We start from the raw sequence: 17919 nt of genomic DNA, 5'->3' as shown, positions 1-17919 counted from the left end.
TCCGATTCAGTTATATTCGTATGGGACTGTACGAATCAATTAGCAATAGTCCACACAGACAACTCTAGCAGACCTGCTTACCCAGGTAACGGTCCACTATTCTCCAAATCATATACTTGGTAAGGGTTCAGCATTTTACGAAAGGATGTGATGAGTTCCAGGCCTTGGCATCCTCCACTCTTCACGTTCACGAATACCAGTAACGGCTGAAAGAGAGAAAACAGAAAATAGAGAACGTCTTGCATCAGTTAGGTCGAAAAGACGAGCGCGAGGAACGCACAGACGTAGATTGCAAAGACCAGCCGAAGAATTTCCTTTTTAATAAAGGCGCTTTAAATCTACTGCTTCGATAAGGACTTCGCAGAAGCTTTAAATATCGGAGGTCGTGCATGCATTGTTCACGTTTAATTTTGTCACACGTTGTTACTTGTTCTGTTGTGTAGATAAATCATATGCAATACTGAGTGTTATCAGACTTTTCCACTTCTTTACGGAACTATGTGATTTTCTTAGTGTCTTTTAACACGAAAGTGTTTTATGCTGGGGTCCACCAATACTTTCATGGCGTATTTCCGTCACGGAAATACGTCAGCAAAATGCACACGATCAGATAGCAAAAAAAAAACACTAGGAGAAAAAAAGGCTCCGTAAACGAGAGTCGAACCCACGATCTGAGGCAATATGATGATACCTTCTTCCTTAATTACGTATCAATCAAATGGCTTTGACCTCAGCTTTTTCTTTCTTTTTTTTCCGACAGTCTGTTAAATGCAGGCAGCCGCACGTTTTCATGATTACGTAAGAAAAAGAAGACTCGCTCAATTCACATGATCACAGCTTTGTTTTGTGTCCCGCTGTGCTATGCCAGCAGAAACTGAAAACCACAGCTCTGGCGCAGTAACAAAGGATAGGTACATAGGCGTGCGCACGATTATCCATTGTAGGGGGGGGGGGGGCAATCCCCCCCCCCCATAATGGTTGAGTCCTTAAAAAAACAAGCTTCACAATTGATGCAAGAATGGAAACGAAGCGACGTGCGCCTCACAACGGCCTGCCTTTGGTCCTCGGCTTTCCAGGAGTAAATACGGGAAGTACTCAGTTCTCGGAATGCAACATCAAGGCAGGGGTTGCTCGGAGGAAGCGGTCCCTTTTGCGCACGCATACGGATAATGTAGTCACTCACCCTGACACCTTCGGGGATCATCTCTGGGATGGTGTTGGGCAGGAGTAGGACAAGAAGGTTTTTGTCTTCGAAGCTCGACTCCCTCAGCATGTAAAAAGCCTTCACTGCTATGTCAGCATTGTCGTAGGTGATGATCAGGGAACCGTACTCGTAGTAAATTGGACCTATCTGCTTGAATTTATAAGCTGTACCGAGAGAGAAAAAGAAGCGACGACGATACGTCGGTTACAAAGACTATATGCCCACACAGTTCAGCTGACTGAGTTACTGTTAAGTGAATACAGACACAGTCAATGTCGATAATTTTACAAGAGGTTTCGTAATAAAGGGCAACAATAATGTTACACAGTAATGTATGTCTAGCTTTTTAACAAAGACAGGTAAAAAAGAGAAGCATCAATGATTCACGAAATGTCAGACAATGAAGAATAAGAGCACTACAGACAAGAAAAAAATTATACATTACACGTTTCCAAGCCTAAGCATGGTTACAGATTCACGATATGCTTATGTTACTTTCTTTGTAGTTTGTTGTTCACTGCAGTATCGAAACTGGTTGCACGGCTTTGCTATAGCTTATTCAAAGAGGGCTGCTTTTAAGGCACGTAGGGAAAAAACGGCGTCATATGGTTGCAACCCTGCATTGGGAAGAAGCTCTAGTAAAGATATGACTCCCTTCGAACTAATTAAAAAGATGGCGTGTGAAGACGGGAGCGATACTCACGTTTTCCTAAAAGGTCTACTAAAATTTTCTCGTACTGCCTCTGGGATAGATTTGGTGGAAGGTTTCCAACGAAAAGGGCAACGCTAGAGCTGTAACAATCCTCTTTTTGCTGGAGGTAGAACCTGGTCAGGTCTTTCTGCCGTATTGACTCCTGGAATAAAGCGGAAAGGGCCGATGAAACACACGCGAGCCATCGCGCCGCAGTGATCATGATTCTAGCTACAAGCTTTAAATTGCAGTTCGAAAATTCTCTCGAATAAGTTACGAAAGTTTACCAAGGTTGCAGCACGAGACTTCGACTGAGAAGAGATGTCAACAACGACCACGACCATATCAATGAACTCGCATAAAAAAAGTTAACACGGCGCTGATTCGCTAGCTATGCACCTTTTTTATGTCAGCGGCTTTTTCTTTTATATTTTCTACCGTGAGCGAAAAACTTGACAGCAAGAATACACATAAACCAGCATCAAATGTTTAGAGACCACTAGGTCCGAGAAAACTCTGAATTTCCCAGCAATTTGTGACTGTAGTCGATTGAACTGCACAGTACATGTTATTGAATAAAAAGACGAAGACGCCGACCACAAGAGAATAAAAATGTAATAAGACGTTTCGGCACCCAGAACGGGAGCCTTTTTCACAATGAGCTTAGTACATGTTAGCGCTTTTTTGAACAGGCCGGAAATCTAAATTTAAGGCTACCTGCCGAAACAGCGGGAGTATTCAGCTTTTTCTTGAGTCTCGTGGTCTCTAAACTGTTGACACCAGCTGTGCGCATATTCAGCTCTATAAAATCTGCGCACCACTTTGCTGAAAAGGAATGGTCAAGACAAACGTGTTAAACAATTCATTTCCTTTTTTTTAATTAAACCCTGACCACATTCCCGACACATTAGAAAGACAGTTTTCGCGTCCTGTTTCTAGCTCTAGAAAACTGCTAACGTTCCAGTGGTTTACTAAACGCTGTAACTTGTAGTATTTCCTTGCCATTTCAAAGCTGACATTGCTGTTCCTGCTGTTTGTATTTTGTTTTTCTTTTTATTAACGCGTAATGTCTAATGAATATTCATATGTACGTACAATGAGTATTCATATGTATGCATAATGAATATCCATATACATGTATAATGAAGATCCACATGTATGTGCAATAATCTTTTTTGCCATGTCGCTGCTTGTTGAGCCCGGAGACCTGGAGCCAGTCAGGCTGCCGTTATGTACCTTTTATCATGCCACCCTTGCCTTTTATATACATGAATGTACTTGTGTGGTGAAATAAATTCAACTTCAAAATTATGAATTCTAGTTTCCACGCAAATTAGTTCATGCTTAAGCTGAGACTTACTCTGGCAATATTTTTAAGCAACACCCAAGGACCTTCTTGATTGTCCATCACTCTTTCATGAACAGCTGCGGGAGAAAAAAGAAAAATTAAAATTGCGACAGTGAGTACCATGTGAAGTCGATGCTTAAACCGAAGAGCGATACATACATCCTTTGTCTAGCGTGACTTCGGATAGCCTAAACTTGTTGATGTCCGAAGAGTCCAGTCCGAATTTTTCGAGAGCTTGGATCATAATTTCTTCTACACTCGTGTCACTTGTCACTGGAATCACGCGGTAAATGTCCGCAGACCTAAAAGAAGAAAAAAAGGAAAGGAGAACATGAAACACACAGTTAGCTTTACAACACCTGAAAAAAAATATCATCATCGTAATTTACAGAACATCATCAGGGGATGTCATAACACTACCTACTTCTCACGGCTTCACCAATGTGTTTGAAATCAAGGCAAAACTGAGTGGAATGAAGAGGTGATGTCACTGTGGATTATTCCAGTGAAGTTATGGAGAAGACGGTGTCAAGAGTGACAGACCTTTAAACTCTATCCCATAGTATGATGTTTATGATGTTTAAACTCTATTCCATGTATGATGTTTATAATGTTTGCACGAGCAACGAGTGACACTCTTGTTTCTCTTCCAAGCACTTCCGGTCGAGCACTTACTTCCGGTTTTCCGAATATTCAGAAAGAGCCTTGTAAAAAAAACTGGTACGAAACTGATCGTTCTGGTTCAAGCTAAGAGTTATGTTGGATACATATATGATATCGGAGCATAAGCTTACCTATTATAAGAACCAATTAACTGTCACAATAATTATTGAAAATTAATTGAATGAGTTCCCTGAAAGAGCAGACGCTTTCCTTGTGAGCATTTGGGATCGTTGCGGCACTTGGCGGAGCAGATCTAAACCACGAGCTTATTTCTACGTGGCCTCCGAGATCGGCCTCGGCAGTACGACGAAACACAAAGTTAACCCATGGAATACACCAGGGGCCGTATTCTCAAACGGTCGCAAAAGGCGACAATCACAAAAGTATCGCCTTTGGTGCGCGCTGATTGGCTATGGAGCAAAACCGAAAAAGTGAGGGCGCCATCTAGTATTTCCGTCGACGTGACGGCGCTCTACGGCACTCCTGGCATGCCTGGAATAAACGAACACACCTTATCACCGTCGGTTGGGGGTGAAGTCTAGAATTTCAGTGACATAGGCGGTAGCTTCTATAGTCGGGTACAACTTTAGAAAAAAGGAGAGGCCCCGCCCATATGACCGAAGCGCGGCAGCCGATTGCCTCCGCGGCAAAGAAATAGTCCCGCTTCTTCTCCTTGAGCGGAGGCACCGGCCGTCCGGCTCGTGACGTCAGTCTAGAGCGCGCGCCCATTGGTGGAAGCGCGTGTGCATCCGCCTTTGAGGTGCAAATGCCGCTTTTTTCTAAAGTTGTACCCGACTTTTTTTTATAGTATTCAATCCTCGGTGGATGTGCGCAGCATTTTTTACGCTGAAGCTTTCAGCGAGCATTACCTTGGGGTGTTTTCAGCACTCGCTGTTTGCCAGCGCGTTTTTTCGTGGTTTGAACGTCCCAGGAACATGAACCGTGCGCTGCTCGCGTGCTTTATCGCGCGCGGGCAACATGTTGCACGAGACTAAAAAGCCACCAAAACATCGCCCAATGTTAGCGGTGTAAGCACATTTCATGATGGCTACCCTGTGCCACCGAGCAAAACTAGCGTCTTCGTGTAACCAAAAAATCCCTAGGGAAGTCGCAAAGTGAGGTGAAACTTGAGGCACTCGAGAGCGTGCGTTGCGTTAGAATTTCTGTGTATGTCCTTTATGTTACATCGCAAGTGTCCGCTTGAATTGATACAGATTGTTAAGACTATCAGCAGCACTAAGAAATCCATCATCTGCGCATTTATTATTTGACCTGAAATGTAGCAGCTGGCGTTTGAAGTAGACATCCGTAGTGGCTCGTCGCAATTGTGCAGCAAGTTCACTATGTATGCGATCATGCTTCAGGCCACCTGATTCATTGGTATCTTGTAATAATCTGTGTTGGCATAATTAAGTTTCTCCGTGACACTATTCCAAGAAGTGGCTTGGTCCGTTCTCTAATGAAGAGGGTGTCAGCTAATTCGTTTGCGTGCAGGCAGAAGAATTGAAGAAACCTTTGCTGTGCACTTACGCGTTTATTAGACGTTTGGGTGCTCGTACGGTGACTGGAGACGGCTAGGGCGCTATTTTGTAATTAAAGAAGACAAAGCATCAGGTAACGTATGTGGCAGTTACGATTTCCCCTGCTGGTGGGCTTCGCTGCACAGCGAATCGTCGATACCGTAATGCACAGTACATGCTTTGTGGCATAACACACCTGCAATGCCATAAAGCTGACTATAGTGAATCTGTCATCTTGTAGCATTTATAAATAACGTAAATATATATTGCATTGAATCCAAGGGGCAGAGCAAGCATGGAGTAACAAGCAGGGTACGAGTCAAAATATGGGCGGCTTGCGCAGCACAGATTTCTTTGCGCTCCACATGCAATGAAGGAATTGCTTTGTAAGTTTTACCGCTACGCAGGGGTGTAATGCGACGAAAACTAAGTGCCACGCTGTGAAGCTTGCTACCTGTGGCTGCAATTAGTTGCCGGAAAGAGTATCACCAGGTTGCTTCAGTGGCGCTAAGTGTTCTCTGGTCCGATATACGTACACGTTTCACACGACCAGGTTGATGAAAAATAAGTAACAGGAAAACTTTAACGGCTTCACAGCAGCTTTATAACGAACAATTGTCTCGAGGGACAGTCCGAGACGCCCATCAACGGATCCTTAATTCTAGAATGAATATTTAAGCTTCAGACAAGCATTTTATGCGTTTTTAATTACGGGTATATCGAACTATTTAGCGATGCTTTTTGATTCCGATGTATGCGAGTTTTACTGTATATACACTTGGCCGACAGTGTGCATTCGTAACATATTGGTCGGTTCAGCGAAGCATTATGTGGTGAGGACAGTGAGGAGCATTGATTTTCCGGGCGTAAACAAATACTTCTTTATTATTTGATATTTAGGAGATGTTGGTGCTTCTGTATAGCACCGGCTACTCCTTTTCACTGGTGATAGGATATGTCAAAAGCACAGCAATGAAAAAAACATATTGCATAAAGATACAACAGAAAAATTTATTCACAACTGTGTTTCATATATCTGCTTGATACCGCATGCATGCGATGGGAGCCATATGTATGCATATGCGACATATACCGGTTGAGGATGGCCTAGAACGGGAACTACACTGATCATGAGGAAATTAGCAATCTAGAGTTACTGTATATGCTACAGCTAGGTAGCATATACAGTAACTCTAAAGCAATCTGCATCGCTGCGCCTCCTAGTACACACATGATGTGCTCCAAGTAGGGTGGCCAGCTTCGGCGTGACGCTCGTTCGCGTGGTGGCTCGATCGCCACAAGCATTTGTTTAAAACAAGCAATAATTTTGATCATTCGGTGACTATCACGGAATATTGGAGCTAAACGTTTTTCCAAGGTACCTTTTGGCAAGAGCTGGCATTTCTGAAACTACAAAACAAGGCCCAAACAGCAGCTCATATGAATATATAGCATGCTAGCTGTTCCGATCATGTCTCAAACTTCGTCGTCCAAAAAGAATCAGCTTCGTAAACTAATGCGCTTGATACGCCAGCAACGTTAACACAAGAATGAAACCTATAATGCAATGTGCGGCTACGCCTGCACTCGCAGAGTGCATAATTGATCTCATTGAGCTGAAACAAAACTGATTCCCCCTCCTTGCGAACTGTCAAAAAGTGGCCCTTCCCAAAGAAAGCAGCAATATGCACCTTTATTCGTGCGTCCATTAAATCAAGCCACCTGCATTTCCATGGTTAAATCGCATGATCATGCAACGTCTCGCACGCACGTAGAGTCACGGGCCTAGGCTAGGTACATCTCGCTTGGAATTTCCTAGGGACAGCACCAAAAAGTGGTCTGGCAACGGGGGCATGTTTTGGTGGCTTTTTAGTCGCTCCCCAACATGTTGAGATGTTGAGACGATGTCGCTGCGGCGGCACAATACAGCTGAACTCTCTGAGTACGCCGTGTTAAACTCTCAACGAAAATGCATTTCACACAAAGTTATTATGTTTAAATACTATACTGTGCATTAAACAATTGCACAAGAAAACGTTGAAAGCACTTCAACACGTCCTATTTTTCAAGTCGCCACAGCCAAGCCTGGCCACTGCGTCCAGCCAGCAATGCCCTGCATACGCTCGCAAGCGCTGCATTCGGGTCGCTCTGCGCTCGTACGGTACGCTCACTCCTCTGTTGTGAGACATTCGCACCACCAACGGCCAGTGCAACAATGACGTCACAGCCAAATGTTTCTTCAGTTATTGAACGCATCAGATTCTACGTTAGCAAACGCGATACTATCGCCTTTCGCGATCGTTTGAGAATACGGGCCCAGAGAATACGAACGCCGATGTGAGAGTACCACTACCACACACCTAAGTCAAGGACTAGGATACCCTCCAACTTTTTAACAGCGAAGCTGTTGTAGCTCGTCGTAGCTTGTGCGGTGTTGCAAATAATTCCACAGGTGGGTATGCGCCACAGGAATTGGACAAGCCCCGCTGCCGAGTACAGCAGGTGCGAGCGTTAAAAGAAGACTCTGCTCGACGAAGTGGAGCACGTGAAACACGTCAAAGAAAGAGCGAGAGAGAGAGAAAGAGGTAGAAATGAAGAGAAAATAGAGATAGAGAAAGAGAGAGACAGAAAGAAAGTGATAGATAGAAAGATAGAGATAGAGAAAGACAGAGAGAAATAAAGGGAATAAAGACATAAAAGGACAGAAAGCCAGAGAAAGACATGGAAAGAGAGAGAAATAAACAGCCAAAAAAAGACAAAAAAAAGAGAGAAAGAAGAGAAATAAGGAAAGAGAGAGAACGAAGCAGAGAGAGAGAAAAGGAGAAAGAAAGAAATGCAAATAAATTAATAGAAATAAAGAGATAAAAAAGAGATAAAATAAACAAAGAGAAAGATAAAAGAAAAAAGGAAGGCCACCTAGCTGCGCTCATTCCTTCAGGCTTGGCACCACCAAGGCGAAGCTGCCATAATTTTTTTTTATTATCACAACCGCGGGGCCTTTTTGATTTCGAAAGACAAGCCGTTAGTCATTGTGCAAACAGCATCATCCCGTACCATGGTTGTAGGCGACGTAGCGAAATGGTGCAGCCGGAGTACACGGAATGTGTTACCAACAGCCTTAATACCATTATAAGAACTGTCGTCCGGACTCACCTGAGCTTTCCGGGGAAGACCTTGACGTATCCCTGGTCCGGGTTGGGAGGTCGATACCTGAGGAAAATGGCAGGCCGCTTCCCTTCCCTCCGTGTCAGGCTTTGCACCGGCATGAAGTCGCCCAGTTCTTTCTCGTTTGGGTCTGAAAGAGAACGGACCTTCAGGTCGGCTGTCCATGACGCAACGCGGGAAGTATCATTAAAAGAAACAACAACAGGTTCCTACGTTAGCCGAATACAAGTTGCATTGCGAGTCGTTTCAGCCTAGCCGACGCTGTCTTTTTATCTATTCATGTAATGTGCCCTCTATACATTGTAGAGAATCAGCCGTCTGCTTTGTTGAAGCACGACGCTAAGCCTTCTTATATTTTGTCATACACGTTCCTTGTTATTCATTTATTATAAGAATATCCCGATAACAATCTTGGTTACCGGGTTTTTATTAGTGTCTTGGTTAAGCAACCGAAATAAATAAATAATAACAGATACAGGTCCATTTTAGCACCAGTACTGTCTAGTTATCATAGTGTATCTCACTGTGACGTCAGCAGACTGCAACGTTAAACATTGCCAGTACCTAAGAGGACGTTCCCTGAAGGTCATAGCACGCATGATTCATGGCACGCCTCCCTCTCATACACCACCTTTTGCTATGTAGTACCAATAACGCCAAACGTAAAAAAATCCGTCGAGTGAAGTGAACATTTCAACATGTTCCGGCGAGCCAGATGAAGGCGAGATTTAAATATGTTTGGTCACAATTTAACCTCAGCGTTTTTGTCCACTCGACGTACTTATGCTGTGACCTCGTACGACTAAATTGAAAGTCATTGTAATCCTAGGAAGCTAGCAGCGTTTTTTTTTTCATTAACACTCTATGTGAACGAGGGATGTCACGTACCGTACACATCGGTTATGTAGTAGTGCTTTGGATCTCCAGATATATGGAATGCTCGCAATGCAGCACCCTAGAAGAATAAATGCCAGTGAACTGTCAACGTGAGAATATAGAGGTGTTTAATGTTCAGAAATTTACAGGCTACAGCTGGCGCAGCTTGTACATGCCGTTAGCGTCTGCACGGGTAAAGGAGATAGCATAGAGTAACAACCGCACGAGCATAACACGTCTCCAGGCAAACCATCAGGTACAAGCGTGCAAACTGAATTTTAAAATTCTCGGCATCAGGGACTTATAGGATTCCAGAGAACGCAGCGGCAGACGTATCAGGGGCAAGAAGCCGCTTTGCCCGAATAGGGAATTAGCCTGGAATTATGTTCCATTTACTTCGCGACGCATCTATGCCAGTATTAATGCGTACGTCCATTCAAAACGCGTCTGCGCATGCGCAGCAGACCACAGGCGCGACGCGCTCGCGGCCAATCGACATTCGATCGAATTCCAGGTACGTCTAAACTCTTACAGTTACGTTGGCGGTGTTATCGTGGCAAACGCTGTGCTTGCCATCATCCGCTAGCGTATGAACATTGACCGCGAAGGCAGTGACGGTGTACTTACGATGATTTGTTCCCTAGTTGCATTGCGTGATACAGTGATTGTCCTAAACATCCTTCTCTTCATGGAGGCATTACCGTCGTATACTTTGATTATTTCTGAGGAAAAAAGGAAATAGAATTCATACGCGGATGAATCAAACACGTTTACTCTCAGACTTGAGAGAACAGTGAATAAGCACTTAACCGTACATGCTAAATCATAACTATGAACAAGAACATAAGAAACTCAGGAGAAGCATCGACGTACCTTCATCTTTATCTTTTTCTTTTGGTGACGGATAATCATCAAATTCTTTGCTTTTGAGGTCCCCTGTCGATGAGAACTCCTCCGATATGCTTCTTGCTGAAATTCAACACAATCAGAGATATCAGTTCACAGGTTTAATCAGACTTATGTCGCTTTCAACCGGTCGCCTTCGATCGCTCTATAGCGATATCGCGGTGTGCATCATATACTCATATGACCTTTAAAAATCCATAACTCAGAACGGCTCCAGCTCAGAACGTTCGGAGGCGCTCTAAGTGTCGACTCGATGCTTAGAGTGCCTCCGAACGCTCTGAGCTGCGTTCCGAACGCTCCGAAAGAGCGACTTCGGTCGCTGTTTCGAAAAGAGCGACCGAAGTCCAATAGGACTGCGGTCACTTGGCTCCTTCGAATGCTCCGGGAGCAGTTGATTTTTCGGCAGGCTTTCTCTCGCTTCACTCTCGAGAGGACTTCGCGTCGATGCAAACCGAGTTGGAAAGCAGCAGCACGCGGCACAGAAACCAGTAGAATGTACCATTAGCGTTACTCTTAAGTGCCTGTTTGAAGGAAGACAAACGTCTATGCCACTTGCCTATGCTGGGGTAAGTGGCCCGCGCTAGTGTCTCCCTCCTGCGCATCTCCACTCCGATGATGGTTTCCAAGGGAACGTCCGTGCGCGGAATGCTGACGGCCGCCGGAGGAAGCATGATGCTCTCCAGGACGCCGAAGTTGCACTCCTGGGATAGGGTCCGGTAGCAGGTGGCGTGCGCCTGCGCAGTGGGAACACGACCGCATCAGCGCCTGTCAGACGTGCAGCTGGCACGTAATTGAAAGCTCGCGTTAAAGGTTTCCAATTCAGAGATTTTAACTTGCCAAAACCACGATATGATTGCGAGGCGCGCCGTGGTGAGGAACCCGGATTAAGTTTGACCACCCCTAAATTTAAGTACAGACTTTTTTTTTCACATCCTCCTCATCACCGGTGAAATAGACCGGCCGTGCCAGGAAACCACCGTCGCGTCTCCGAGCTTCGCGGCACAACGCCTCGGGCACTTAACTACTACGGCAGGTGCTTTACGAGTTTCATGGCGGGAAATTGGTTCATAAAATGTAAAGCAACCATTTCTTCTTTTTTTTTTTTTGGATTGCTGCATACTGAGCAGCAAACCTTACGTTGAGCGAGATTGGTCGGTGCGACAGTCAGAAAATGACGTCCGTGCCGTGAAAAGCGACTGATCGCCGTCACGGGAAAGTGCGAAGTCTTCGGAGAAACAAACATTCGTTTCATCCCGAAAGGCTCACGCATGGCCCGCCACGGTGGCCTAGTGGTCAAGGTGCTCGACTGCTGACCCGCAGGTCGCGGGACGGAATCTCAGCCGCGGCGGCCGCATTTTCGGTAGAGGCTAAAATGCTAGAGGCCCGTGTACTTAAATTTAGGTGCACGTAAGAGAACCCCAGGTGGTCAAAATTTCCGGAGCCCTCCACTACGGCGTCTCTCATAATCACGTCGTGGTTTTGGGACGTAAAACCCTAACAATTATTATATACTATTATTAGGCTCACGCATAAGCGTTGGCAGCCGCCACTAAATTAAAGTAAGCCTAGAACTGTTTCAATAGTAGCGACGCTCATTTACATACCCTAAACCTAACACTTTAGATATCTATACCACATACCAGCTTCATTTCGCAAAGAGGAGGCACAAAGCATTAGCTCAATTAGCTAATTCGGAGGCACCCTGCAGCTGCCTTCACGAAACCGGAGAAGTTTCTTTTGTTTATTGTTCTACGAAGGAACAGCGGAATCTTCACGTTCTTTCCTTCTAGCAGCGCAAAATAAAAGAGACACCTCTGTTTCCAATAACTGGACGGCCCAAACAATCGGCTGAACGCGGACCACCATGCTCAAGATCTAACAATTTGACCTCTCGGCAGCGCTTGACTGCCGAGAGGCTCGACAGCTTCCAGCTGCAGTATTGCGCGCATCGGAACCCGTGTAGCAACGCCTCTTGCAAAGCGGTCCTGTTTGTTTTCTAAGCCTTTAGAGTTCCGATTATCCGGAACGATGTATCCGTTCACTTTGCTCGATTTATTTTTTCTTGCCCCCTTTGCTAAGTTCCGGCGCTAAATGAGCAATACCAGGATGTATAGGCGGGAGAGAGTTACGGTGCCTTGAATAGACGGCACCGGCAAAAGGGATATGCTATGAGCGCACCGGGACTGGCAGAAAGGCGATTGCTGTAAGCTGGGCTTCAGGCGTAAGATATAAGGTGCGAACCACTGCTCTTAAAGTCTGCACCTGGCATTAGCACTTCGAAACATGTTCCGCAGCTCAAAACTCTCACAAGCAGGCTTTTGCAGCGGAGCTCTATATGGCTAGTTGGTGGAAAATAAGACGGTCCGTGAGTGTGTAGAAACTATAATCAAGAAGCAATGCTAGCACACGCTACCTCGAAGGCTCTCCGCGCTTGCACTGGTTCCTCGTCTGCTTTCGCCAGCATATGCAGCTAGGGATGATCGCAGCACGAGTCTCTACCTATAAAAGCTTTTAGGTGTTCTTGGTATCATTTAAGCTACCGTCCCTATAAACGCAAAGTTTAAAGCACGCATCTCTTAAACCTGATGATAGAAGAATCAAAAGCTACAGTAGAAATCACTTCGATAGATCCGAGTTCGTGATAAACACCGGGGCCGCACGTTTCAGATTCGCTGGTTAACCATCTGTACTGAGTGCTTGGGCGGTATTTTTAGTACAGCTGCTATCGCACGCTTCTCTTCAGTATATGTTATTGAGATAAAGCCTCAGATCTCTTAGCGTTATCCTGCTTGCAAACTACTCGGTGCGCTCGGGAAAAAGTTGGATGTGAGTGAATCGTACCAGCGCGCGAATTCCACACCGCGCCAACGTCCTGACGTCAGTGCCTTATTCTGATTTTGTACCTTTCCCTCTCATTTTTGTCTTTTCGTTTCGTGACCTGCCAAGACGATGCGTAGTCTGCGACAATACCGCCTAATCTGTTTTCGGTCTCTGGGGCTTCAACCTTGTGGTAGGCAACGACGTATCTTTTCGTGCACTCGCTTTGGCTTTAACTCAACCCTTAACGGCATTTTCCACACTTTGTACTTCATAATACTGGTATCGTTCCACGATCCTCCTCTAACATTTGCTCCTCATCCCACTCGCCGATGTGCATGTCGCGACGCCTCCGCTCCGTGGAGACGATGCTACGACATAAGCTTTCGACTGCGCGGCCCGAGGAACGCCACGATTGACGCGTGTTTGTTTTCGCTATGTCGACGCCCACAAAGCGGAGCGGATCCCGAGGCATAAAGCTAGCCTCCTTGTCTTCGCATCGCCGGCCCAAAGCAGCAAATAAACAGAGCCCCCACTCCCTTCCCTGTTTCCTCAAGCGAGCCACGCCATTAGTGCCCTGTGCGGCGTTTCGACGGCGAAACGAGATGGCAAAGATAGCTCAGAACGCCTCTCTACACATTCTGTCTTCTCGAGCTTTTATTTAGCCCCGCTCTCCCATCGACTATTTACATCGTGTCGTCCCCAATGAGACCTCCCCATACAACAACAGCATCGCGGATTTAGGCACCTACTGCAACAAGCTTATAGCGCCGAACGGATTGGCAGGAATAGAGCATAGTACTACGATGGCGAGTTTATGTTCCTTACCTCTGTCATTCGGTTAAAGAGGATGCGGAGCCGAATAAAGTAAGTCGTAAGTTTGCCGGACCAGGGTCAATATACGGCGTGACACTACTGTCCGAACGGCACAATTTATGGCGCGCAAAATGCGTCGAATGACGAACAAGAGCCGCTTCGCGACGGTGTTACCAGGAAAAGAAGAACTTACCGGGCTTAGCGGTAGATGTAGGCAGATAATTCGAATCCCTGCGCGTTTTTAGAGGACTGATTTAGTATACGTAGCGGTCTTTAGAACGGCAACGCCTATATTAAATTCACGATCGGCGTCTTAGACTTTTGGATTAAGCATGAACTAAATAGTCCGACAAAACGTTTTGATGCTATGATGTACTTGCAAACTTCATAATTTCATCACTGCTTGGTTCTCTGCCGTCGTCGACAGTACTTCCTTTACATTGTCGCGCGTTCTGTAACTCTAGTAGACCACCGGCTCTCTGCCCGAAGCATTACCTGGCATTCCCAGCTTCATTATTGTCGACTAGGAAACTGGCTGCCTCCAGTTTTCTCTCTAATCCACATCTATAGCCCAAACATTTTTTTCTTCTTCTATTTCTAGCTTCGCGGTCCTTAACTTCTTTAAATGTCGCGAGGGAAGTAATGACCAGGTACTGCACCGAAGAGGCCAATTCCTGTTCTGGCGAGAGAGTGTCTTGTTGAAACTCAGTGGACCTAATTCATAATCTGATTGCAGCTGCACTTCCCAGCACGGAATGACAAAAAAAAAAAAGAGTCAGAACGGGGAATTACTCACCGTGACGCCGCACCACTCGCATCGCATACCGGCCAGACACTCGGCCGACCAGCAGGTCTTCTTACACAGCTGGCACTTGGAATTAGCGGGTAAGTTGCCTTCCCGCCAGTGGTGGAACTGCATCACCGACGGCTGCAAAGTGGGCAGAGTTGCGGGCGGCAACGCGTTTACTTCTAAGCGACGACTAGCATCCATTAGGTACACACACGCGCGCTCAAATAGCAACTGCCACACCTGTTAAACTATGTTATACGCGTCACTTGGGGTTAGCAAATGCACGCAGGCGTGTGCAAACACGCGCGTTTCTCTCGAATACGTTACCAAGGCCGAGTGAAGGAATAGCGCATCAACGAGATGGACAGCCGTTGCCAGAATTCTTCGGCCAGTCCACTGAAGAATTTCAGTGGTATATATTCAAAGCAGCTTCGCTACCAAACTTCCGCCTCCAAACGGTGAGTATTTGTGAGGGTGCGAAAAACCACATTGAGGCATTTTTGACTGGCGGCTGCATTGTAGTATGTCATGTTTGTGGTTGCCGATAGTGTGAAAATAGCAAGATATTTCCATCAAACACTATTCGAAAAGCAGCATATTTCTACATATGTACAATGACGGCGCCAAAACTGGTTTATCAGGGCGCTCTGATCTAAATGTACTACAACATGACACTAAAATTAGAAGACGTCAGATGTTGAATGAACCGCGCCAACCAAGCGAAAAGTGAACGGCATGGCGCTGATTCGACAGCCACAGGTAAAACCAAAACGACAGGCACAGGTAAAACTGTCTTCTCTTACTTCATCTGTGCTGATAGGCTTTTCTGCGCACCGAAGTGAGTCATATGAAATAGTACAGCTGCAACAAAACGCAATATACTTGATAGGGTGCTCCGGTGACTTTGCTCTATCTTGCTAATCACTTTATTAAAGGTGTTGCACGGAAGAACTTTGTAGCTATTGGCGAGGGCAAGGTGGGGGACATTCCCAGAATTTGGGGACATCTGTACGTGGCGCGATCTCTCGGCGGCAGCAACGGCGTTCTGCCATAACTGAATGAGAAATAGGAGGGAAAAAATAATATCTCTTGAAAAAGCTAGTTATCGTAAACGACCACGGGTTCTATACAGCAGAGACCTACTGGAACATTTTGGTAAAATTGCACTATGGCACTACAAAGCGTGTGGCTTCCCAGGACAATTGAACACCGCCCATCAGAAACACGTGGGGCCCCATTGTAAAATGTTAAACACTCTGGGAGTCACGTGGTTTGTAGTGCGACACTGAAATTTTAACAGAATGTTCAAATAAGTGTCTGCTGTATATAAACCACGAGTCATTTTTAATAACTAGCTTTTTTCGTCAGATATGATTTTTTTCGCCTATTTCGCGTTCAGTTACGGCAGGCCACCGCTGTCACCGACGAGAGATGGCGCTACGTGCACATGTCCCCAAATCCTGGCCAAATCCTGGTAAAAATTCAAATTTCGGGGGTGGGGGGGGGGGGGGGGGGAGGTTGACACCCGGTGCAAACCTTCCCCCCTCCCCCGGATTTTGAATTTTGCATGTGTATATATACACACGCTAACACACAAACACATGCATGAACATACATAAACGTTGTATGGTTGAACCCTCTCTTCCCCCCACCTCTGCTCTCCGAAAAATATCACTGGCTACGCCTCTGTCTGTACCGCAGTGTGTGCAGGCCGTGCAATACTTACTTTATTTCTACTTGGAGCATAGGTAGCACATTGTTTGCAGTCTGCAACGCTGAAGTCTTGGCACTCCAAATGCACACAGTATTCACAAACTGCGCAATAAGAAAAAAAGAGGGGAAAAAATACAGTCAGTGGGCACAATGTGAAAACACCGAGCGGATATTGTGGACACATGTAACGGCTCTTGATTTCGATGCATCGTTAGTATGCGCTGCTCAGAGAGGTCATGCCTTGAGGCTTATTTGCTTGGACAGTGGGATCATTTCAGCGGGAACTCCATCAACGCTCACCTTCACACCTAACTGCGCAGTTGTCTTCGATTCGTTTCCTGCAGACATTGCAAAATTTTCTTTTGAGGTGGCCTGCTTCCGTCCAGCAGTGGGGCACTGGGTTCTGTAGGGAGTGAACAAATGTCAGAGTGTGAGACCACGTATAACTGACTTCATACTTGAAAAAAAAAAGGATAATAGCAATATGTCAATTCAATGTTTATTGTATGGCTTAATCATAATTTCTTTTGTTTCCAATCTTCACGCATACAATTGCTAGACGAAGTTGTCTGGAACAGAAAAGGTAGGTGGGGGGGGGGGGGGGGAATTAAAATCACTCGTTCGCAGTGCTTAATTTAAAAGCAGTGAAAATTTATGGCATGACAGAGCCTGAACCGAGCACTAAGTGTGAAGATGTTTAGACACACTTGAATCACAGTTCGTACAGCAGCATACCATGAGCTATTTGCTGTTGCTTCGCAACAGCGTGCGTACGTAAAAAACGGAAAAATTGCTTACTCTCGTACAGGTCTGAACATCAGCATTCTACGTCTGTCGGTTTACGAGCTTAGCACATTTGTTGAAATTTCAAATTCACTTTTCTACTTACAAAGTAACAGTTAACATAAAAGGTAATGATCTTACTAGATGCTTTATAAAAGATATCATCGGGAATTTAAGTAAGAATGTTAAAAAAAAGAAAGAAAGACTGGCGCATGCAGGTATTACTAGACTCTCGTTCGGCAACAATATTTGTTTGCAACAAAAGCTCTTTCTAGACCTCTGTGGTGCATGTCCTAATCGCTAGGTTTTTTGTTTTTGTTTTCGTGACTTCATTTGTTTGAATCGTAAGCAACAATAGCAGAAGAATTACCCTCACAATCATAAAATACAGGCAAAATGTAATGAGAATAAGTTGCTTCGTACTCACTTTGATTACATTGATTGCAATAGTTGAACAAGGAGAAACCACAGTCTTGAGGCATCTGTCGTGAACTACAAAATTACAAACTGCAAAGAGAAAAACAGAAGAAAACAACGGTAAGCGTACTGAAGTTCGACGTTTGTGCAACATCCAATACACTTTGATGCAAGTCAATTTCGTAGTTATAAGATCTCCGTGACTATCAC

At 45.3% G+C, this 17919-nt stretch overlaps 1 protein-coding gene across 2 annotated transcripts in view; it reads right to left on the bottom strand.

Annotated features, from left to right (window-relative positions):
• The window catches only part of LOC119396776 (diacylglycerol kinase theta), a 64809-nt gene that overhangs the window by 20017 nt on the left and 26873 nt on the right, over nucleotides 1–17919 (bottom strand). For both annotated transcript variants that reach the window (XM_049417216.1, XM_049417217.1), the window contains exons 2-15: nucleotides 17720–17799; nucleotides 16810–16912; nucleotides 16523–16611; nucleotides 14803–14934; nucleotides 10926–11107; nucleotides 10341–10432; nucleotides 10095–10189; nucleotides 9480–9546; nucleotides 8580–8721; nucleotides 3403–3545; nucleotides 3256–3320; nucleotides 1908–2058; nucleotides 1184–1368; nucleotides 82–206 (exon numbers count right to left, since the gene is read on the bottom strand). In XM_049417216.1, coding sequence (XP_049273173.1) covers nucleotides 82–206; nucleotides 1184–1368; nucleotides 1908–2058; nucleotides 3256–3320; nucleotides 3403–3545; nucleotides 8580–8721; nucleotides 9480–9546; nucleotides 10095–10189; nucleotides 10341–10432; nucleotides 10926–11107; nucleotides 14803–14934; nucleotides 16523–16611; nucleotides 16810–16912; nucleotides 17720–17799 — 1651 coding nt within the window. The remainder of the gene's footprint in view (nucleotides 1–81; nucleotides 207–1183; nucleotides 1369–1907; nucleotides 2059–3255; nucleotides 3321–3402; nucleotides 3546–8579; nucleotides 8722–9479; nucleotides 9547–10094; nucleotides 10190–10340; nucleotides 10433–10925; nucleotides 11108–14802; nucleotides 14935–16522; nucleotides 16612–16809; nucleotides 16913–17719; nucleotides 17800–17919) is intronic.

This window comes from Rhipicephalus sanguineus, chromosome 6 (assembly GCF_013339695.2).
Source record: "Rhipicephalus sanguineus isolate Rsan-2018 chromosome 6, BIME_Rsan_1.4, whole genome shotgun sequence".
In the NCBI taxonomy this organism is placed as follows: domain Eukaryota; kingdom Metazoa; phylum Arthropoda; class Arachnida; order Ixodida; family Ixodidae; genus Rhipicephalus; species Rhipicephalus sanguineus.
This window is presented reverse-complemented; position numbering and strand designations above follow the sequence as displayed.